Source organism: Ursus americanus, chromosome 11, assembly GCF_024610735.1.
Source record: "Ursus americanus isolate L20-20 chromosome 11, mUrsAme1.1.p, whole genome shotgun sequence".
Classification (NCBI taxonomy): Eukaryota; Metazoa; Chordata; class Mammalia; order Carnivora; family Ursidae; genus Ursus; species Ursus americanus.
In genome coordinates, this window is record NC_142137.1 from 45145997 (window position 1) to 45170980 (window position 24984).

At 38.7% G+C, this 24984-nt stretch overlaps 1 protein-coding gene across 3 annotated transcripts in view; it reads left to right on the forward strand.

The window, feature by feature from the left end:
- Positions 1–24984, forward strand: part of ENPP3 (ectonucleotide pyrophosphatase/phosphodiesterase 3) — a 71500-nt gene that overhangs the window by 24312 nt on the left and 22204 nt on the right. For 2 of the 3 annotated variants that reach the window (XM_087865497.1, XM_045805544.2), the window contains exons 7-17: positions 3115–3194; positions 6548–6667; positions 7156–7265; positions 8507–8572; positions 9282–9354; positions 12084–12192; positions 13230–13358; positions 13863–13894; positions 17558–17685; positions 22755–22818; positions 24408–24495. In XM_087865497.1, the coding sequence (XP_087721623.1) occupies positions 3115–3194; positions 6548–6667; positions 7156–7265; positions 8507–8572; positions 9282–9354; positions 12084–12192; positions 13230–13358; positions 13863–13894; positions 17558–17685; positions 22755–22818; positions 24408–24495 (999 nt within the window). The remainder of the gene's footprint in view (positions 1–3114; positions 3195–6547; positions 6668–7155; positions 7266–8506; positions 8573–9281; positions 9355–12083; positions 12193–13229; positions 13359–13862; positions 13895–17557; positions 17686–22754; positions 22819–24407; positions 24496–24984) is intronic. The other variant, XM_087865496.1, reaches the window with a different exon arrangement.

The following is a 24984-nucleotide window of genomic DNA, read 5'->3' on the forward strand; positions in this document are numbered from 1 at the left end:
TGTTGAGATATGATCATGTGATTTTTATCCCGTATTATATTAATGTGGTGCATCACATTAAGATTTTTGCATCTGTGTTCATCACGGATATTGTCCTACAGTTTCCTTTTCTTGTAGTGTCTTTGTCTTTGATATCAGGGTAACGCTGTCCTCGTAAAATGAGTTTGGAAGTGTTTTCAATGTTTTGGAAGAGTTTAAGAATGATAGCATTAATTCTTAAAATATTTGATAGAATTCAGCAGTGAAGCCTTCTAATCCTAGGATTTTCTCTGGAAAGGTGTAGTCTAGCTAAAGTTTTGTTAATTTTATCTTTTCAAAAACCAAGTTTAATTTTCATGATTTTAAAAATTATTTTTCTATTCTTTATTTTATTTATGTCTGCTGTAATCTTTATGGTTTCCTTCTACTAACTTTGGGTTTCGTTTGTTCTTTTCAAGTTCCTCGAGGTGTAAAGTTAGGTTGTTTATTTGAAGGTTTTTTTAAATGTAGCTGTTTGTTGCTATACGCGTGCATCCTCACTGCTTTTGCTGCTTCTCTCGGCTGTTCCACCTACTCATCCATTTCGTTTTCTGCTCCTCCTTATAGTTTGTAGTTACTCGGGGTATGTGTTTATTCCATTTATATTTTCAGATTTTTTTGGCTGGTACTTCCCTTTTAAAATTTTTTTTAAGGAGTAAATTATATAAACAATAAACTTTTTAAAACAATATTAAAATGTAAATAGTAGGGGAAAATACGTATCTAATAGAATAACTGCAACCAACCCACAAACAATAAAACTCTTGCCCTGATCTCATCTCTGCAGAAGCAACTACTCTTACCGGTTTATTGTGTGTCCTTCCAGAATGATTCTTTTTAGTTTTAATTTAGATTATTAAATTCTGGGAGAAACAATCATAGAAGACTTTGCTTTCTGTGAGCTGTTCTACAACAGCTGTGGTTCAAAGGCAGGTGATCCAAATGGTAGCCTGAGTCATGGATAATCAGCAGGTGTGTCCTGCTTGGGACATTCGCAATAGGGAGGTGTCATGTTCTTCCATTACCAGTAGCTTAGTTTATATTTTATTTTATACTCAGTGCCTCTAGGCATTTAAGAATTTAATTACATTACCCATGTTTGAAGGAAATAAAAACAGAAACTGACTTTATATTTGTTTATTTTGTATGTTTTTTCTCATACTTAAATTCTTTTCATTGTATAATGAATTGGATCTCATTTTATTTTCTTATCATATGACTTCGTAACAGTAATAAATGTATCTTTCTATGATTGAGAATGAGATTTCTTTATTGGTAGTATTAACTAAAAGAAAAGGTTATTTTAATCTTCAGTTATACTTAGGAATGAAATCGCAGGGCAGGCCTCAACCTTAGGTACAACAGAACCACTAGGGATGCTTGCCACAAATGTAGATTTGATTTATTTATTTATTTGCTTGTTTATTTATTTATTTATTGAACTCCCTTTTCTTCACCTTCCACCTACCCCTCCATTCCTACCAGAGTCCTGTTCAGTAAACTTGATATGGAGCCCAAAAAGGTTCTGAAGGAGGTAATCTCCAGGTCATATTGGAAACACTGCGTATTGGACCAACTCCAAGCCTAGTTGAGCAAACATTCATTATTTCTAGCTCCAAACTTTGTTACTTTCTGGACAACAATCATTTTTGCTTTTTGTTTTCACCTAAATAGAATTGATAATGATGAAGCTTTGTTTTAGAATTTGAGTTGACAGGACTTGGGTATGGAAAATTTCTCGCATTTCACTGTTGCAGAGGGAGCGGCAATGCTGCAGTGGTTCTGACCTCGTTCTGCGGGGTCATTGCACAGACCGAAAACAACAGGACATTTGAGAGCAAAATTGACGCCATGCTTTGTGGAAAACAGATCACAGGAAACTGCAGTGATCCAGTTGAAAACTATACTGAAAATAATAAGTAGTAAAGTTAGCTCGTTTTGTGTTACTACATGACATGGGCGTATGCTCTGATACAAGTCGAATTCCTTTTCAGTTTTCTAGATAGTTGTGTTGACTTTTTTTATATTGGATACTGTCATACAAGAACTATTAGCTGAGATGCAAATGTGATCTAGACATTCTCATCCTAATGACCGGGGTCAGGAAGAGGGGAGCAGCAAAAACAAAGTTGATGGCAATGCATAATTTAGGGTATGCTTAGCTGAGGGGTCAGCAAGCTGTGACCCATGGTCAAAACTGTTTTTCTGTGTCCTGCTAAATGCTAAGAATTGTTTTATATTCTTAAATGGTTGGGGGGGAAAGAATATTTTGTGACATGTACAAATTACATGAAATTCAAATTTCAATTTTCATAAATTTTTATTGGAGGACAGCCATGCTCATTTGTTCACGTAGCACCTGCGGATGTTTTTGGGCCTCAATAGCTGAGTTGAGCCATTATAACAGACTGTATGGATTTACAAAGCTGAACATATTTATCTGTCCTTTACAGAAAAATGTAGACCCTTGATTTGGCTCACTTCTCTACAAAAAACTGACATTCCTTGGGATGGAGAAATTGTAGGCATCAGAATTTCAACCTCTTTCCATCTTTAATCCACTCTTTAGTTACTTTTTTATTTCTCTGGAAAATGTTATGTTTAAGTTTTTATTTATAAAATAAACTCAAAATTTTCCCCCATGGGGAAAGCCTGTTGTTGTTTTTACTGGAGGTGCAGGTGACACGTGACAGTTCATAAAATGGCTTCAAAGGTAGGGGTGAGAGGGGAGATAAAAAATAACATGGGGTGGGAAAGAAAAAACAACCAGGAGGAGGTAAAAGCTGACTGGTTCCTTCTCAGCCTGATTTAGGAGAGGGAGGTGGTGCCTCTGAACAATATGATGGATCCCTTCCTTCAAACCAAATGGTAGCTCTAGGGATCTTTTGAATTGGAGTCCCTCCAGTATGGTGGTGGTCGGGGTTCCCCACTGTTGATGGCAGTCAAGGTCTGCTTTGCCCCTGCCAAGCAGCCCAGGTCCTCGCCTCTGGGACTGTGGGCTGCCTGGGTCCGGGGGGCTGCTGCCACTGCCACGGGAAGTAGGGGCGGTTTTGTGGGTGCTGGGGCTTCTTAATTTCTCACTTTGCTTTGTTGCAGAAACTTGTGGAATTCATTCGAAATACATGAGAGCTGTCTATCCAACCAAAACCTTCCCAAATCATTACACTATTGTCACGGTAAGTGCTTGGCCCAGTGGCAAGACCGACAGGCCATAGACAGGCAACTGGTCACCACGGACACGCTGAGGCACGGCCACACTGAGCTCCATGCCACACATTTCACAGGCACACGTGGTGACAGTTCATGGCTTAATTCAGGCTAGGAAGTAGCACCTCATTGCGAGGCCAGTCCAGTGCTCTGTGGTGTGAAGTCTGATGAATGTCCCAGCAGTAGGCTAATTCATCTGTGCGACAGGCCAGGGTAGCTTCTTGGATGTGAGAAACACCGTTCTCCTTTGATCTTTGGAGTTGCCTCCACTTACCTGAAAGTCAGCTATGGTAGGCTATGTGTGAGGACAGCCACTTTGATGTAGGAAATTTCTTGTTTTCCTAATCTTTTCGTTGTCTGTAACTTGACAAAGCCATCTGTTTTAAATAAATTCATTCTGGCTAGATCGCTTTGGATAAAACAAACCAAGTGAATTGTCATGTATGGTAAGACATAAGTGAAATGATCAATTTGAACTCAAAATAAAATTTATGTAACATTTATAGATTTAGAACACATACTAAGGAGTCCTTCACCTCAGCCTTTGTTACCAAAGGGTATTGTGTCTTTGCAACTTTGAACTTATTCTTTTATTACTGGGAAACAGTAACTATAACATTTAAATTGTAACTCGTAAGTAATAATATGTAATGTACGCATGTATGCTTGGGTGTGTATACATACACACACATACATATGTGTATACATATATATACTTGCAGATTTTCCTAAATACTAAAATTGCACCGCTCACGTATTCCCACCTGAGGTCTACCAACGTGACACTCTGCTGTTCATGTTGTAGCTCTCATACAGTAAACAAATGTTGTTTCCACAGTCTACTGCCTATCCAGTATCATATTTTTCACGTTTGTGCTTTTTGTTGATGATTTTTAAATCGCTGCTTAAAATAGCCCTCAAGCGTAGTGCCAAGTGCTGTCTAGTATTCCAAAAAGCAGGATTGCCACGATGTCCCTCATAGAGAAGATACATGTGTGTTAGATAAGCTTGATTCAGGCCCGAGTTATAGCCAAACAACAACCTAGGTTACGTGAGATATCTTTAAACAGAAACAGACAAAAACAAGATTATGTATTGATCAGCAGACAAAAATGTTGTGACTAGAGGCTTGCAGGAACCTATCCCTGTATTTTCCCGAGGAGTAGCGGTTCAGTATTCACTGAATCAGTGCTTGCAGCAACTTTATAGAACATAATTATCACAGGCAATAGGGAAACACAAATAAAAACTACAATGAGATATCACCTTAAACCTGTCAGAACGGCTAGCATCAAAAAGACAAGAAATAACAAGTGGTGGCGAGGGTGTGGAGGAAAAAAGAAAGATGCACTGTTGGTAGGAACGTAGATAGGTGCAACCACAGTGGAAAACAATACGGAATTCCTTCAAACAATTAAAAATAGAAATACCATATGATCCAGAAAGAAAAAGAAAGAAAGTGAAAGCACTAAATTGAAAAGACATACACCCTATGTTTATTGCGGTATTATTCACAACAGCCAAGTTATAGAAGCATTTTCACTGTCCGTTGATAGATGAATGTATAAAGAAGATGTGGTATATATGGAATTCTTTTTCATTTTTTTAATTTAAACTCAATTAACATTTAGAGTATTACTAGCTTTAGGGGCAGAGTTCAGTGATTCATCAGTTGTATATAACACTCAGTGCTCATTACATCAAGTGCCCTCCTTAATGCCCATCACCCAATTACCCCATCCCCCCACCTCCCTCCCCTCCAGCAACCCTCAGTTTGTTTCCTATGATTAAGAATCTTTTATGGTTTGTCTCACTCTCTGATTTTGTCTTGTTTTATTTTTTCCTCCCTTCCTCTATTCTCTGTTTTGTTTCTTAAATTCCACGTATGAGTGAAATCGTATGATAACTGTCTTTCCTTGATTGAATTATTTCTCTTAGCAAAATACCCTCTAGTTCCATCCATGTCATTGCAAATGGCAAGATATTCTTTTTGATGGCTGAGTAGTATTCCATTGTAGATGGCATATACGGACTATTACTCATCTATAAAAAAGAATTATATCTTGCCATTTGTGACAACATGGATGGACCTACAGGGTGTTATGCTAAAGTGAAGTAAGTCAGACAGAGAAAGACAAATAGCCTATGATTTTACTTATATGTGGAATCTAAAACCAAAACAAATGAACAAACTAACCAGCAAAAACCAAAATAACAAACAAAATCATAAATACAGAGGACAAACTGGTGATTGCCAGAGGGAAGGGAGTTGGGGGGATCAACAAAATAAGTGAAGGGGATTAAGAGATACAAACGTCCAGTTATAAAATAAATGAGTCACAGGGATGAAGGGTAGAGCATAAGGAATATAGTCAACAATAAGGTCATTATGTTGTATGGTGACAGATGGCAACTACGCTTAACCATGGTGAGCATAGGTTAATGTCTAGAATTGTCAGATCTCTGTGTTGTACACCTGAAACTGCTGTAACATTGTATGTCAACTATACTTCAATAAAAAAAGAATTACGTATACATAAATATACGTACATTATGTATATAACACATATATAGCATATGTATGTATAAATAAAGGGTTATATACATAAGTGCTGTTAATTTACTGTATATACATACGTGTGTCCATATTCATATACATAGAAATATTCTCATGTAATGACTCTAAATCTACCTAAAATTAGTTAACAAATGCATGGCATATCATAGGCTTTCAATGAAATGTATAGAGTAAATATGTGATCAGATTGAAGGAATGATTGGGTTGATTGATGAGTGGAAGGGAAGATGGTTACAGACGAGGCAGGCTCCCTTCTAAAGTGCTGGTAACACACTTGAACCCCTTTACCCAAGATATTTGATACTTGAAAAAGTTTCCTAGTAGTATATTTCTTACAATTTTCGGCAAACGTAACCAGTGGCCGATCATTATAATATAGGAAACTTAAACTAACAGTAATTAATCATATACAAGTTACATTAACACCATCAGCACAAGCCATCTGCCAAAGTCATTCATTTGCTGCTCTAGACTATGGTAGAGCCAGAATACCTACACATGTATATAAATACCTATACTTAACACCTACCCCTATACCTACACTTACACCTACACCTATGTATATACATATATACATGTATGTATGTATTTGGTATTTGGGTTTAACCCAAAGGTTTTATTTTGAAAGGCATATGACATCTTTCCAAGATATGAGTTATAGATTTTATGCTATTTCAACTTAACTGTGTTTTATTGATATATTATTTTATTCTAAACCTTTTTTGAAATTATATATCATTTTAGGGATTATATCCAGAATCCCATGGCATCATTGACAATAATATGTATGATGTAAACCTCAACAGGAACTTTTCACTTTCATCCAAGGAGAAAAATAATCCCGCTTGGTGGCAAGGGCAACCAGTATGTAGCATTCTAAATGTGACCCCAAAATAATCTCCTTTTTTCGGTGTGTTAGTGGATCACTCTTCTCTCCAGTTTTACATTATCTTTCTAATTTCTAAGGGTGGAGGGTGTTGGGAAGGTGTTTCACCACTTACAACTTAAATCTTCTAAATATTTATGATTGCTCACCTAACTTGCCTTCTGTTGAAACCTGCTGAGTATTCTAAACATATTAATGTAGAAACTTCTCAGAAGGATTTTCTGTTACTTTTTCCCCTCATTCTGATTCTTTAAAAGGAAGGAGGAACTGTACAATTTTACCAATTTGAAAAAAAAAAAGATCTTTCTTACTAGCTTACTATGTTTTTGATTTTCGAGCTAGATCCCTGGGTAATTAAATTTTGCAGCTGTTAATATTGTGTGGTTTCTAAAAAATGTCACCATTCCTGTAAGTCTACCCAAGCTAATTATTCTCTTCACTTATCCTAAATTTTCTCTTCTTCTAGATCTGGCTGACAGCAATGTATCAAGGTTTAAAAGCTGGTAGCTTCTTTTGGCCTGGGTCAGACGTGGCTATCAACGGCTCCTTTCCTTCCATATATATGAATTATGACAGGTAGTGAAGGGCTTGCAGAGATGATCCCACCTACACAGGCCTGATCGGGATGGTTTTGGTCTTAATCTTGATAGTAATTCTGCTTTTCTGGTTGTTTGGATAAAAAATCTTGAAGAAATCATTGATTCCTCTCTCTCAACCCTCATCTGGTCTGTCAGTAAAAGTTTGTGGCTCTAATTCAAAATACACGCAGTCTGAGAACTTGGAATTTCCAGCATGACTGCTGTGGTTGCAGCTATCATCATCCTTTGCCTGTTACTGCCCTTGCCTCTTGACACATCTCCCTGCTTCTATTCTTATTTCCTGTCATCTGTTTTTAATCTATCTATTCCAGAAGGGTAACTTAAAAAAACAAGTCCAGTTACGACACTTCTTTGCACCAAAAACTTCCATGGCTCCCTGTCCCATGCACAGAAGCCTGCAAGGCCCTGTCCATATGACCCTCACCACCCCCCTGTGTCTCAGACCTCCTCTCCCACTACTCCACCAGGTTCTCACCTCCTGGATGGACCTTAACCCACCTGGCTTGCCCTGTGTAGGGCATTTGGGTGGGTTGTTCCCTCTGCTTGAGATAACTGTCTCCATGTATCTGCACAACCCGCTCCCTCACCCCCTTCAGGCTGTTGCTTAAAAATTATTTTCCTAATATTTTCTTAGCCTGACCAAACAAAGATTTCAAATTCCAAACCATGCCCACCCTGCTCTCACATGCCCTTACTGTGTTCTAGTCTGTCTTTCTCCATAGTATTTGTCACCTTGTGATATACTGATAATGTATTTATGTATCAGATCTATTGTTTATTGTTCATTGTCTTCACTGGAATATCATCTCTAGAAAGGAAGGCATCTTTGGTTTGCCCACTGATAAATTTTATTTAAAATAACTAATAGTGTGTAGAAATAGGTGCTCAATATAACATAAATGTATAAATGAATGAAATAAAACTCAAATGAATGGATCATAATTAGTGGTCTTTTATTTCAGGTGGGGGAAAAATTGAAGGAGGGGAGGTTAAGAAGGAAAGAAAATAATATACATTTAATTTATATTGAGACATCTATTTCTAAGTAGTGAAAACAGGAATCCCTTTGAGTAATACTAAATCCCCTTCAGTATTCTGATCACATATGAACACAAAATGGATATCTACAAATATCAACCTGTCTTCCTGAGTAGGAATATAATGGGATTATTTTTGATTTGATTAATTTTTGAAAATTATTTTTTCTTTTCTTTACAGCAGTATCCCATATGAAGAAAGGATCTCCACATTGTTAAAATGGCTGGACCTGCCCAAAGCTGAAAGGTTTTATCTAGTATCAGAAAAGTGCGGGCACACTGGGATATTAGTGGGTCTAAAATGAAATTATCTCTTAATTGTAAATGACCATTTCTGAAAGAAAGTTGGCGTTTCTTTTTTTTTTAAGAAAATTTTAAGAATGATTTGCTCTTGAGAATGTCACGGGCGCTAGGGGGCGATAGAGATAGAGCCAGTACCAGAGAGTAGAGGCCAGTACCGCAGAACCAGATACAGCCTAGAGGCAGAATGCAGAGCGGATCTGAAACTTTGTTTTGAGCACAGACTCACTGAGCCCGAGGTGTGGGAGCAAGGCCCTGGCAGCCGCCTGGAGTCAGAGCATCCTGCAAGAGAGCAACAGGTCACTAGAAACCAGACATTCACAGAACGAGAATGGCAGACCAAAGAGTGAGCCCCAAGTCAGAGACTGGGAGATAGAAAGGACTGGGCACAGCAAGAGAGGACTCAGCAGTAAGAGCAAGGCAGAGTTCCTAACAGAGTTAGAGCCACTCCACACCCAGGAACATCTATCTTCCTTCCTGTTCGGGGAAGCTCTGTGCTGGGGCCAAGCAGAACCACTGGGCTTGGATGAAGAGAAGGAGGCCAGAGGAAAAGAAGGAAACTGCCACCAAGTTCTAAACCTATAGTTTTCCCAAATCCAACCAGCAGGTGTATTCCAAGTTGATGATGTCTTTCTCTGTTTCCATTTTACCCCTAGACCTGCTTTCTACACCATCTACGTGGAAGAACCTGATTCTGCAGGACATAATAGTGGGCCGGTCAGTGGTGAAGTAAGTGTTCGATTGAACAAAATGCAAGATCATCTAGCTCTAACCTCCAACATAAAATATTCCTGAACTCCCACTACATAAAATGTATTTGATGTGAGCCTGAAGACATTAAAATAGTGAACGGTCTACCTTATTAAACCACAAAATAATTTAAAGCCTAAAAGAAGATACCTGCTTTACTAACTACAACTTGATTCCTTTGACAGACATTTGCGGGGGACTTAGATGCAGCTGTGTGATTTCACACGGTGGGCGCAGCCAGGCAGCTACTGCATATGCCAGTTCGGCACGTTAACGTAGCTCTGTCCAAGCGGGGTCACCTGCACGTCAGTGGTGGACTGTCCGCGGTCTCTTCATGCACTTTGTTCCATTCATAAGATCCTTATAATCTGACTTAATATGCTCCTGCCTTGGGCAGAGTTCTTCCTCTCCTCCTGGGCCACTATTATCATTGAAGTCCCCTTTTAAATATGAGTTTTGTTATTATCTAAACCGTTATGTTACATTTTTACTACAGAAAGATAGGACTTAAATGCTACTTAAGAAAAAATAAAGAAGTCATCTGTCTTCTGAAGTCCATGGAAGCCTCTATCGTCCTGGACATAATGTAAAGCTGGGAAGGCCTCCATGAGGATGGCATTTTCCTTCCTCATGGAAACTGATTTCACAGTTGTCTTCTGTTGGAATACAAGCATATTTATCCTGGCACCCCGACTTTGTGGTTTACCAGAAGCCCCCTTCTTACCTTTTTCCCATTAAACCAAAATGATTCCTTACACAAAGCCCCGCTCAAGTCCTACCACTTTTAACCCTTTTGTCCTTCACATTCCAACACCGCTTTTGACTATATCCCAGAATTTAACATTTAATCAGGCTATTTTAAGGGTAAGTGGCATAGGAACTATCTGAAGTATATTCACCACTTCTTTTTTTTTTTTTTTTTTTTTTTTTTTTTTTTAGCGCGCACGAGGTGGGGAGGGGAGGGGTGGAGCGAGAGGAACAGAGAGAATCTCAAGCAGATTCCCCCATGAGCACAGAGCCTGACACAGGGCTTGATCTCACCACCCTGAGATCATGACCAGAGCCAAAATCAAGAGTTGAAAACTCAACCAACTGAACCACCCAGGTGCCCCTCTTTTTTAATTCCTATCCATATTCGATACAATTGTTTGAGAGGGGACACTATAATCTGCATTTGCCTGACACCCACTGCTGACTTATATTAGGCACCATATCTTTTTCTTCTATTAAGTGCTCTAGTTTGGCCTCCAAATAAACTTTAAGTATCATTTTGAAAGGTGCTGCAAAGGAAAAGATCAAGGTGCCCTGAGAGGTGGTTAAGGAGGTCCTGACCTAGTCTGCGGTGGAGTGGGGACTGGGGTGGTTAGAAAGTTCTCTGAATAATAAAAAAGAAAAAAGGTCATCAATGACCTGGCTGAGGGAGGAGCTGAGCAGGTAGAGGAATGCACAAAATGGACAAATGAGCAGACAGAAAAATGGACAGATGGTTAGACGAATGGACCGCATGATAATAGTTAAGAATAATAATAGCAGTTACTCTTCTCGTGTACACCTCTGTGCCAGGCGCTGCTGGAATGCTGTGTGAAGACTATGTCCCACACACATCTGGAGCGCAGTGGCCCAGAGGTGAGGGCTAAAAGGAAGCCTAGAGAAGCAGGCAGACACCAACTCATGCAGGTCCTTGTTGGCCATGTAATATGTAATGGCAGCCCTGAGGCACTTTAATCAGGGAAGTGACACGATCAGATGTACGTGTATTTAAGGATCAGTTTCACTGTGTGAGAGGAATGGGTTAGAAAAGAGATCACTGTGTTTCGAACTAGGGTAGTGGCAACCCTTAGGCACTTGCCTTTGGCTCAGGTCATGATCCCAATCCCAGGGCCCTGGGATCAAGCTTTGTATTGGGCTCCCGGCTCAGCAGGGAGTCTGCTTCTCTTCTCCCTCTGCCCCTCCCCCTACTCTCTCTCTCTCCAAAAAAATGAACTCTTTTAAAATATGAAATCAGGACTACAAACAATGTATGGGTGCATACACAGTTTGGCTTTCATCTTTTATGTTTAGCATTGTATTGGGAGCCGTTCCCCATGCCATGCTTCTTTAAAACAGATTTCAAAATGTTCGTTAAGTATGTAAGTATGCCTTCTTAAGGATATGGCATATTTATGTTTACTTGTATTGAAATAATGAAAGAATGAATTAATGAATTAATGAATGTAGCGATAACTAGCCTTCAGTATAAATCTCCATTTGTACTATAAGTGTTTATGAGGACAAATGCCCAGAAGTTAGCTGTTAGGTTATAGGGTAGCCTATAGCCTTTTTAACTCTGCAGTTAGGCATTGTCACGTGATCCCCCAGCACGCGTGTAACCACGCAGACTTCTATAGGGGTGTCCGTGACCTTCCCTCCCCAACACTGGGCATTATCATGAAAGCCTTTGCAGCTGAATAACATTGTGGAGGTTGAACGTTTTTCTCAGATATTTATTGGCTAGTAGTCTATCTTCCTTTGTTGAAAACATGGTTTAATTTTTTTTATTTGTCTATAGAAATTTAGGGAATTGGTATTTGATACACGTGGTACTTCAAAATCCAGAAATTTCAGAGAAGGAAATGTATTCAGTTTTTACTCCCTTAGGTAGTGATTTCATTACTTAAAATTTTAATTCATGAAGACAATCTTAACTCCTGTTTCTTGTTCCCCCTCAGGTAATTCAAGCCTTACAGTTGGTAGATAAGGCTTTTGGAATGTTGATGGAAGGCCTAAAACAGCGGAACTTACACAACTGTGTCAATATAATCCTTTTGGCCGACCATGGTATACTTTCCTTTTTAAATCATATTTTATCATTGATTATGTATTACCACTTCAAGGAGTATGCAAAAAGGATAGTGATATTTTAAAGTCTGTACTTCCAGACCTAGTAGCTCTTGAATGAGCAAGGAACAAGTTTTGTGGTAGGCTGTGATGAACAGAGGACTACAACTAAAATTTCTGGTTTATTCTACCATTCATTCTGAAAAATCCATCCATAAACTTATTTTTCTGTAAAAATGGAGTTAATAGTACTTAACAGGGATATGGTTGGATTGTTGTTCAATCAAATATTTTTTGAATGCCTGTTCAATGTCAGATACTTTCCTAGATACGGGGTGTTTGGACGTACATTAAGCAGAAATGGGCCTCTTCCAGATGAGGGTAATCCTCTCTAGGTTAGTCAAGCTAAGCTCCAAAGGCTGTGAAGGAACCAGGCGTGGAGGAGAGGAGGCGAAGGACTATGTCTACAGAACTTTCGTTCATATTTTAGGACATCAAAATAATGAGAAGCAGAACTACTTATTTTAAAAATTCCTAAAATGTTTTCTTAACACATTGTCCTACTGTTTTAAAATTAAAGGGAATCATTTTAATGTGCATTGTGTTAAAAGAAATTTTAAAAACAAAATAAATTTAGGAACAAATATGAAAATAAAAAGTTATGTGTAGTCTGAAGAATCTTTAGTAAAGTTTTAACTACGGAAACCTTTTTTGAAGGATGATACTGCTTAGATAAATTTAAATAACATGTTTGCGATATTAACTTTCTCTAGAGGATTTTCTTCTTTGAAGTTAGTTGATTTCTGTTGAACAAATGATCTGTTTATGATTCTTGTTTATTCTCTTATAAACATGACCCTTCTCCACTGTCAGGATTTTCAAGGTCTGCCATTTAGAGTGAAATCATAGGGTAAATTGTGCAGGTGGTCAGTGAAACTTGAGATCTGTAACCCAGAATATCTCCTATTTGACATGATCAAAGACAACTGATTGTTACTATCTATATATATATTCAGCGGATTTTTTTTTTAATTCAGGAATGGATCAGACTTACTGTGACAAGGTGGAGTATATGACTAATTATTTTCCTCGAATAAACTTCTACATGTATGAAGGGCCTGCCCCTCGTATCAGGGCTCGTAATATACCTCATGACTTTTATAGTTGTAAGTATGAAGATGCCTATGTGAAAAAAAGGTAAAATCGAAAGTGAATAACCGTACTTCCTGATTCTGGGTATGTAGAGACTGCCAGTCCCCCTCTTCCAGCTTCTTGGGAAGACTACAAAGAAGCAAAGGAGAAATCCCCTTCCTTGTTTAATATAATCAGTCTATAAAGTCTATGGTAATATTTAATATTGTTGGATTAAAACATTCTAATCCTATTAATATTAATAATATACTAATCAAAACAAAGCATTAATATAAATAAAATTAATATATTCTACTTGTTAGGTTAACATATATTCTACTTACATAAAATATTAAGATTTAATATATTCTACTTAATTGTTAGGTTAAAATACATTCTTAAATTCTAAAATAGTTCTTTTCTTAAAATAAATTCTTATTTAATCTTACCAGATCATAGTCATTAATAAATGTAGATGTCAGATTCATCTGAGTTGTTCACCTTTGTAATCTGATTCATTTTTTTGTCTTTTGAAACAGTTAATTCTGAAGAAATTGTTAGGAACCTCAGCGTAAGTATACAGTGTCCTAATACATATATGTAAGGTAATATAATGTCCTTAAAATCTGGGTTGGAAGGAATTTATATTCTATATTTCCGAGCCCAGGGCACTTGTCATTTGTTTTTGAAACCCTCTGTTGACATTATTTTACATGCGTATCGGTTGTTTTGTTTTAAGATTTTATTTACTTATTTGACAGAGGGAGAGAGAGAGATTGAGAGCACAAGCAGGATGAGCAGCAGAGGGAGGAGAAGCAGACTCCCCGCTGAGCTGGGAGCCTGACCTGGGTGATTCCAGGACCCTGGGATCAGGACCCAAGCCGGAAGCAGGCACTTAACTGACTGAGCCACCGAGGCGCCTCTACATATCAGTTGCTTTTATCTTAGGTGTTTCCATTTGCAGTCGCCACCCCTACAGGAGATTAGTCTGGGGGACTCCTGGTTTTCACTGAGTGGGCTGACGTCCCATGCGGAAGGGCCATGCCGGTGCGCCTCAAGCTGCATTGCCTGTCCCATGTTTTGCATGACTTAATGTCAGAAAATAGTGAATCATGAACTCTTACCGATCTCTTCATCCACGTCAGAAAAATGATCTCCTTACCTTTGAAGTATAATTGCAACTGCTTTTGATTGGTTCCCACATTCCAGGTCGTGAGTAAAGGGGCAGGATAAATTCTAGATACGTAGCTTAAGGCCATCTGGGGTTTTCAAAGTGGAGCTCACCCCTCCTAGAGAGACCTGACATGTTCGTAGTTGTAGTTTTCATGATTCTGTATTTAAGGTATATTCCCAAGTATATTATCTATTATATGAGATTCATGAGTTTATCATTGCTTGGGATGGGGCTCAATTATTTAAGTATAGGTGGCATGCAATTATAGTAAAAAATGTTAGGATGCAATATGAATGACTGAAGGTGAGAAAAACGCAGGGTGAAGAATGTTACTGTACCCTGGGACCCACCGCACGTCTGATGTAGAAATGACCATTAGAGGGGAGTGTGGGTGTCTCAGTCGGTTTAGTGTCTGCCTTTGGCTCAGGTCATGATCCCAGGGTCCTGGGATCAGGACCCATGCTGGGATCCCTCCCTGCTCAGCAGAGAGTCTGCTTCTCCCTCTCCTGTTGCTCCCTCTGCTCTCTCTGTCAAATAAATAAATAAAATCTATTTAAAAATTTTTGAAATGACCATTAGAGCAGCAGTTTAGAGTCTTAATCACTCCCTTTTTCTCTTACACCTTTTTTTTTAAAGATTTTATATATTTGACACAGAGAGAGAGAGCCAACGAGAGAGGGAGCACAAGCAGGGGGAGTGGGAGAGGAAGAAGCAGGCTCCCAGCGGAGGAGCCTGATGTGGGGCTCCATCCCAGAACGCCCAGGATCACGCCTGAGCTGAAGGCAGACGCTTAACGACTGAGCCACCCAGGCGCCCCTCTCTTACACCTTCTGATACGTGATCTTGGGTGCACTTGGGAGGCAGTCTTACCCCCGCTGGCGAAGGGCTTGCAGGCAGTGCGTTCATGCTGATGGGAGGCGCACTTCTTAATTTCCAACAAGTGGACTCTTTACAACCCCATATTGTTGTTCTTTTCCCCATTACGTCACTAGCCATATAGCTGAAGGCCTGTTGGGTGAGGAAGGGCAAATCTCTAACAGTCCCGGTAGCGCAGGGGGATTGGATACCACAAGCTTTGGAAATCCATTACCTGGCATTGTCAACAGAGGCTGGGCCTGGAGCGACAGAGCCCCGAAGAAATGGACCATCATGTCGTGAAGTCGTCCACGATTCCCAGGAAATACTGCACGTGGTAGTGCAATATTCCCGGTAACGCTGGTCCACGGTCCTGTACTGAGCTTATTTCGGACAAACATAACCAAACACGAACGGGTGACTCTTTAAGTCCAACAAAGTCCTGGCTGCATGCCAGACAACAGCATCAACTGTTCTGCAATAAAATGACCCAAGTTTTCCCAACTTTAGAGTCTTCAGCCTAAATTCTCAAAGGCAAAATATAACCCCGTTCTTTGGAAGTTGGCGGCATGCCTCTAGTCTCCTCGGGGTTTACTCTGGCTACACACTGGCTAGGAAAGTGTGACTCTCACATGACCTGTGGTCGTCAAGGGCACAGTCTAGTCCCTTGTGAAACTGCGCATCCAGCAGCTGCCATCTTGGGCTTGCCTGGATGTTACAGAAATACCGGCTTCAGAAGGAAGTAATGATGGGGGCGCCTGGGTGACTCAGTCGGTTAAGCCTCCGTCTTCAGCTCAGGTCATGGTCTCCGGGTCCTGGGGTGAGCCCCGCACTGGGCTCCATGCTCCGTGGGGAGCCTGCTTCTCCATTTCTCCCTGCCCTTGTTCATGCTCTCTTTCTCTCTGTCTCTCAAAGAAAATCTTAAAAGAACAACAACAAAAAAAGGAAGTAATGATGAATTAGAAAAAGAAGAAGCCTTGATAAAGATACCAAAATAGGCAAGAAAAAAAACTGGCTGAAATATCTGCAATAATCCCTCCCCCCCCCTTTTTTTTAAAGATTTTATTTATTTATTTGACAGAGATAGAGACAGCCAGCGAGAGAGGGAACACAAGCAGGGGGAGTGGGAGAGGAAGAAGCAGGCTCATAGCGGAGAAGCCTGATGTGGGGCTCGATCCGGTAACGCCGGGATCACGCCCTGAGCCGAAGGCAGACGCTTAACCGCTGTGCCACCCAGGCGCCCCTCCCTTCCCCTTTTCATTCTGTAACTCTCCTTGCTGTATTGTCCATACTTCTTTTTCAATTGTTTTTTGTTCAATTTCATGGTATCTTTTTTCGTCTATAAATTGAGCACTAAATAGTTTGAGCACAAAATAGTAGTGACACAAACTTAAAATATTGATGAGATGATTGGGGAAGTAGAAAAAAATGTAATTTCCCCATATTCTTACCTGTATTTTGTTTCTCTTGTTTCTCTTGCATTTTTATACAGTTTTAAAATATGCCATCAAGTTACCGCAATAATTATTAAATAACATTTTACTCCAGTTTCTAAGAGATCCATGAATTTTTCACTGTCCTAAGTTTCAAAAACTTTGGACTTGATTTGAGAATTAAGCCGACATAGGTTATTTCAAGGGTAAATTGAATCCATTGTAAGAGGATTTTGGTGCAGTTAAACTGATTTTTAAAATTTTTAATAATATTTACTAATGTGTTATATACTTTTCATATATAATTTAAATTCAAAAGTCATAATTGCCACTCGAAATCTAGACATCTACTGTCTGTCAAAAAAAGAGGGGAGGGTTGTGGTGGCTTAAGATACATACACAGGAATAAAAACTTAGAACATCAAACACCAAACCATAATTTAAATAAAAATTTTAATTATAATTTAAATGTTGTTGCAACAACGAAAACAACATAATTGGGGAATGTGACCAAATTGATAATAGGTTTAATAACCTTATTTTGTTACCCAAGCTTAAATCCTCTTACATTTTTTTTAATTATTAACATGTAATGTATTATTTGTTTCAGGGGTACAGGTCTGTGATCATCAGTCTTACACACTACACAGTGCTCACCACAATAAATCTTGCCACTTTTAAAAAAATGCTTAATTGTCTTAGGAGATGAAATTGTTGAATTAGCTTGCACATTTTATAACTTAGACGAAGAAAGAATTTACCTATTTTTTAGTGCAGGAAACCTGATCAGCATTTCAAACCCTATCTGACTCCTGATTTGCCAAAACGACTACACTTTGCCAAAAACGTGAGAATTGACCAAGCTGTTCTTCTGGTGGATCGGCAGTGGCTGGCTGTGAGGTTTGTGCGTCTATCTACTTGTCTCGTGATACTTTTAACAACCATCTTTCAATACAGATTACCTTCATTTTACCGTGCTGTTACGATCATGGCATTTTTCCTGATTACTGATACTTCCTTGACTTCTTATGCTACCTCGCACTTCTGCATTTGAAACACCTGTTATTAGGGGGCCAATCTGCCAATCTTAGCAACCTGACCCTCCCAATATAGACAAGAGGGAGGAAGAAGACTGACAGTTTATAGACCATTCCAGAAACTGTTACTACCAGCACATTCCTAACCCCCACTTGGGTCTTTTTCAGGTGGTAGACAGGATGTAAAGATGATCTCAGTTGTCTTCCAGGTTGGTAGTAAGCGATTAATTAGATGGCTCTTCGAGATCTTTGTCATCTTTGTGGTTTTTATGGAAGAGCACCTTTATGGCTCTAAGGCCAAGCTAACAAATTAGGTGTTAATATTTATTTCCTTTTTCTAGTTACCATTCACATTGTTTAGAGAAAAAAAAAAAAAACGATTCTGAATCGCTTCATCCCAAGATAACCAATTCATTCATTGGTTTCACAAATCACATTGATGTTTGTTACTGTGAGTGCTGGGCCTTGATCCAGGCGTTTGGGATACAGACAGGATTCGAATCCAATGACAAAGACTGATAATAAGCCAGCAAACATATACACGCTTTTTGGTAGTTTAACTAATGTTTCCTATTTTTATATTTTATTCCAGTGTTCTGGGTTTTTTTTCCATGTGCATAAATGGTTTTAAATGGAATGAGGATCATATTGTTTTCTGGCCTTATTTGTATGCTATGTAGTGCCGGAGGAGACAGAGGACAATGGGAATACAGAGTCTGAAAGATACGTTTAACAAAGAGAAGACAAAAAAAGATGAGGTAGTTGAGGTCTAATGTATACGGGAGCAGAATGAGGAACTGGGGTTTTGGCAGAGCCTGTTGTGTGAGATAACGGGAAACCCCAAGCAGTACGTGGTTGGGCCAGAGAGTGTGCGTGTTCACACATGACCCATAGATGGCGCTGGCCTCTCTTCTTGGCATTGGAGTTTCATAACCTCTTGTGAAGGTCAGTGGCTTCACTGTGTGGCTCAACATAGCATTCTCCAGAATTAAAAGACTAAGCTTTACTAATATTAAGTATATAAGGCTCTTAGTAATGTGGGTATGTAATATGTAAACACTTATGTGTCCAAATGTGGGTAAATTCTCCAAGTATTTACTGTTGAGAGTATGACATTGAAGTTAGGAGGCCACTGGTACAAAATGAGCAAGTGCCCCTTGATCCTATAACATGACCTACTGCCTATAGAAGAGAGTCCAGCCACCAGAATACCTCCGGGTATTACACATTAATATCTAGTTTCAAATTATGAGCTTTGTGTGTTTAACAGCTAGCAGTGAGATGTTCAAGGCTGAGAGTTTAAGACCCATCTCCATACCTGGTTTGTGAGAACTTAAACAAATTAATGTCTCAGGACTTCATTATCATCATCTGTAACACAAAATTAGCCTGGTTTTATTATTCTCTTGATATTAAAGTAAACTAATTAGATCAAAGGAAATGTTGACGACAGCCCAAACCAGAGCAACCAAGGAGTCTCATTTGATTAAGTCCAGAATTGTAGCAAATTTCATCATTGATTGAAACCTATCACTACCATCATCATCCTTATTTTGCCTAAAATGTGTTGGATTTTACGAATTTAGGGAAACCCAATTATTTGAAACTACAACAGAAGTATTGTTAAAGTGCCCCCTTAAAGAACATGAATAATAGCTTTTTAAAAAAAGATTTTATTTATTTAAAAGAGAGAGCACAAGAAGGGGCAGGGTCAGAGGGAGAAGCAGACTCCCCACTGAGCAGGGACCCCAATGTGGGACTCTATCCTGGTACTCCAGGATCATGACCTGAACTGAAGGCCATCCTTTAACCGACTGAGGCACCCAGGTGCCCAATAATAGCTTTTTATTTTATGATCAGAAAGTGACAAATACTTCCCAGGCACCTTTCCTTTTTTTAAAGTCATTTTTTTTTAATTTTTTAAGATTTTACTTATTTATTTGTCAGAGAGAGCACAAGCAGGGGAAGCCGCAGAGGCAGAGGGAGAAGCAGGTTTCCTGATGACCAAAGAGCCCAATGTGGGACTCTATCCAAGGATCCTGGGATCATGAAGGCAGCTGCTTAACTGAGCCACCCAGGCTCCCCTCCCAGGCACCGTTCTAAGAAATGGGGGTAGACACAGTCCCCACCCTAAGGATCTTTGCACGGGCAAGAAGGAAGACAGCAATTACAATCAGGTGTAACGAATGCTGCTTGAGGATCAAGTACAAGGTACAAGGAAACAAAGAGTAATTACACAGCCCAGGTGTGGATGTCAGAGAACGTCAGAGGATGCTTCCTGGTGGGTGTGATTCCTGCTCTGGGCTTTGAAGACTGAGGATGGGATAGGTTAAATGTTGTCACATATACAGCAGGGCTGCCCCAGGCAGTTGTGCAGTCAGTGCACTGCCCAGAGGCACCCAGCCAAGATGAGAGGCAGTGGAAAGAGAACCCTTGCTCAGCTCACTGAGCTCTGACAGGGGAGCTATGTCTGCAGGAGCAAACAGACCACTTTCCTTTGCTGGAAGGCATCCACCTGCTTGCCAAGCCCCGAGCACTGCCAGGCTGTATCTTCTCAGAGGTGCTTCTTTCTCAAAATGCTCTGCCCAGAGCAGTGGGGCACCTTTTTAAAGCCAGAGCAGCTGCTCTGGGGCAGGCAAGGGTAGAAATAGGTTTGCAGGCAGAAGGACTAGGTTCCAGCAATTTCAAGTAGTTCTGTATTGCTAGAGCACCAGGTGAAAGAAGCTGTTCTCCTGAAGGCCCTTACCTGTCATGAATTAAACCTATGACTTTGACTGTAAAGGAAGCCGACCATTGGTAGATACAAGGTGTCTAGAGGGGGATACGTGGATATGTGGATTTGCATTTCAGAGAGCTCACGGTGTTCAATATGAGTAGAGTTTGTGTGTGTGTGTGTGTGTGTCTGTGTGTGTGAGATCTGGGAAGATTCAGAAATTCAGAGTCAGGATAACCGATTAGGAACTCTGTTCAGGTCTGAAGTAATAAGGCTCTAGCTTAGAATGGTGGCCGAAGAGGAGAGCAGGGGAAAATGTGAAAGAGGCTACACAGGCGCAGAAGACCTGGCAGCTGCCTGGGGGTCAGGAAAGAAGTCTTGCTCGTCGCCCACCTGTGTCATTACTCAGCTGTGGCGGAGAACCTGGCCTTGATTTCAACTTTATTAATTAGACATAGATAAGATAAAAGAGAATTTGTTCCAGAAGATTTCGTAGGGTGCTTGGAAGTTGAGCTAAATTATGACAGATAAAATCAACTCATCTTTTCCAAATGCTGGCTTCTATTTTTCCATATGTAATTTCCAGAGTCAAATTAATGGTTGGAAAGCAGTTAGAATAGCAAATTTCTAAAATTTTGAGATGAATAGAAAATAGTGTTTTTCAAACACTTTTTTATCTTTAACTTCTGATTAAGTATTGATTTTAATATTGACTGAAGTTTTCTAATTGAGTTGGGTCAGAAGTTGAAAATATTAAAAAATATTTTTCTGAAAATAAAGATAGGATCAATTTTAGAAAATTTTTACCAATGACTTCTTTCTAAAGACCTTTTTTCTTTCTTTCATTACTGAATCTTCTAGCCTCCCACACAGAATTTAAAACTTAATTATCCCCAGATAGTTTCAATAATCTTGAAGGAACCAAATATCTCTGCAATAAAGATAAAAATATTTTTAAAACAACTCTTTCCTTATGCCAAAAATTTTATTGGGCTTAACCAAGGTAATGAACTGGCACCTTTGGGTGATTGAATTTAAACCCCTTATAAATAGGACCCCTCTTGTTTTCCCCACTCCAGCTTAGCCTCTCCTTTCTTCCCTCTCTTGGGTAGAGTTGAGCGTAGCCTGCTTAGTGATGTGATTTATTTTTTATTTTGTGATTTATTTTTACTTAAACCGAGTGGGAGTCGTTTATGAATGCTTTAAAAGTTAATTTTTTGAGACACTAAATTAAAGTCCTGCCTACAACATAAAAACAAACAAAAACGTGTGTGTGTGTGTGTGTGTGTGTGTGTGTGTGTGTGTGTGTGTGTGTATTTGCCTGAGGAGTGGGAGTTGGGAGTAGGAAAGCAAATGAGAAAAATCTCTTAAGGCCAAATGTTGGGAAGAGGAGTCTTTTTTTCCATTAGACCTAATTTGAACCAGTATAACATTGTTGCTTTACGAAAAAAAAAATCTAGGTTTATTTATTGCCTTTTTTTTTATGTATAAAAACCAACTATGTATAAAATTGCTAATACTCCTCAATTCAAATACTAAAATATAAGAAGGTGGGCAAAAGACTAATTATATTTGAAAAGTCATTCAAATAATGGAGCAACATTCTATGGAAGAATAGTCCAAAAATTAAAAATAAACTCTTAATTTACAAGAACATACTAGCTTCTTCTTACTAAGTGTTATAATTTACTTTCCTTCCATATTCTTTATGCTTTTATATTATTTCCCTAGGTATCTGATAGGAATCAGTATTTTTTCCCATTTTCAAAGACTTATTTGTTAAGTACTGAAAACCTTTCAGTAGTATTAGTCAAACTATTCTTAATCACACAGACATTAATTAATGTGTAAAGATAAGCTTGAAGACTACTTTTTTATATTTCTAATTAATTTTTAATTGACATGGCTGACACACAATGTTACATTCAAATTATTTTTTTAATCTATGTCTTTGTTATTATCTTGTTGTCAATGGCTAAGGGTCAAAGGCTTTTGAATTCTATTTATAGATTCTGGAATTCTTCCTTCCTTCTCTCCTACCATTCTGTTTGTTCCTCTGTGGTTATGAATTTGAGCATGAAAGGAACTATATTTATGCTGTTGTCGATAGAAAAATTTACTTATATAAAACCAGAAGGTACATAAAAACCCATTAAAGCTCGCTTTATAATAAGATTTTATATCAATATTAATTGCAATATAATATTATTTCTTTAAAGGAGTAAAGCATATTCATGTGGAGGAGGCAATCATGGTTATAACAACAAGTTTAAGAGCATGGAGGTAACTTACTGCTTTATTTTTTTAACAAATATTTATTGAGTACCTGCTTTGTTATAGGCAATCTTCAGGATCCTTGAATACAGTTGAGAACAAAGCAGATAAGGATCCCTGCCCTCATGAAGTTTGTTAACAGAGGAATGTAGACAATTGGCGTAATTAGGAAATACATTATTTGGTATATTAGAGGATAAGTGCCCTGGGAAATAAAAGTAAAGCAGAGTACGTAGACATTGGGGGTGTTTCAGGGGACCATGGGGACAGTATGCAATTTTACACAAGGTGGAGAGGGTAAGAGTCATGGAGATGATGTTTGAAGTGAGACTTGAAGAAGGTGGAAGAATCTACCTTTGAAATACTCTGGGGACACGAGTCCCAGGCAGAGGAAACCGCCAGTGCAGAGGCCTAAAGGTGCATGTGCCTGATATGTTGGGGATGAGAGAACCTTCGGAGGCTATTGGAAGGATGTGAAACTGGGGCCGATTTGAGAGGAAGGAGCAAGGATTCAGTTGGGTACATTAAGTTTAAAATATTTATTAGACATGCAAGTGGAGATGTTATATAGACACCTAAAAAGAGTCTGTCTATGCAGAGATAAAAACTTTGAGTTTTAGGTATGTAAATTATTTAAAAGATCCGCAACTAGAGACCATCCTCAGAAACTGAGTATAGGTAGAAAGGAAGACCAAGTACTGAGCTTTAAGCAGATCTACTTGAAGAGGTTGAAAGAGTCACTAGCAAAGACACTTAGAAGTAAAGCCAGTAAGGAAGGAAAGAAAACCAGGAGCCTAGTGTGTTCCTGGAAGCCCAGGGAAGAGACTATTTGGTACAGTCCATGAGTTAAGTGTAGCTGATATTCCCCCATAGGTAAAGCTTTTATGATTTTTTGCAACATGGTTGTCCTATCTATTTCCATTAATAATAATAATACACACACACACACACACACACACACACACACACACACACACGGCCCTGTTACCAAAAATAATTGTTTATTAATGTTTGACACTTTTCTTCTAGTTATTTATAATCTGAAAATATTAGATGTGTTATGAATAAATGTTTAACATGAATTAATTAAATGTAAATAAACATATTTAGGTTTCTTTATCCTAAAATTAAAGGAGAGATATATTTAAGAAATCAGTAGGTTAGTAGAAGTCGTAAAAAAAAAAATTCAGCATTTAGAGACTTCAACAGTTTTTGTCACGTATTAACACATTTGAACAATGATATGAAAAGAATATTTAGTGTTATTTGAATTTCTAATTTATACTATATAGATATGGTAGAACTGTGCTGACATTGGTTGTCCATTATTGTTTGTTTCTCCTTGTCTCCTGACATACGAGGTGCTGTGGAAGCAGGTACATTTAGCAAAAGTAAATACAATATATTATATTTGATTGGGATGGTTGGAATCCCAGTCATAGGTGCAAATGATATAAAAATCATTTTCAAACCTGAAAAGAAATCCTTACAGTAGCCTCAGACGCAACTGGAGAGCTGGGACAGACGGAAAATTGTGTCTCTTCCAACATTTTTGAGTTTAGATGGCATCTAGTAACAGTAGGACTATTTCCACCTAGGCTTTCTTCTTGGCACATGGATCGAGTTTCAAAGAGAAGACTGAAATTGAACCATTTGAAAATATCGAAATTTATAACCTAATGTGTGGTGAGTATATCTATATAAATTTAACATCAAAATGTGGACATAGTTTGTAAAGTATGTATTCTGAAATTGGTAATAAACTGAATCCCAGAGACAGATGCTTTGCCCTAAGAAGACAGAAAGTAGGAAAGATGAGAATGAATCATCATTCAGAAGCACTCAGCCATAAGGGTGAATTCTTTCTGTTTGCTGGTAATGATAAACATTAGATCTCAGGAGACCAACTTTTCTATCTGTTAGTTACTATTTGAAAATTTCGTAAAACTTAGATAATTAAAAGTACATTTCTAACTTTTCAAAGCAGGGAAAAAAACCCTAAAAGCACAAGTATTTTCTTAGATGGTGGAAAGTCCTTTTCGGACAGATGCTTGGGATTACACTCAGTGTTTAAAAAAAAACAAACTTGAAGACTTAGAATTTTAGGGGATCTCCCCTACTTTTCTGCCTACATGCTTACTCCAGAGCATTGTACTAATAAATCGTTTATCTCGG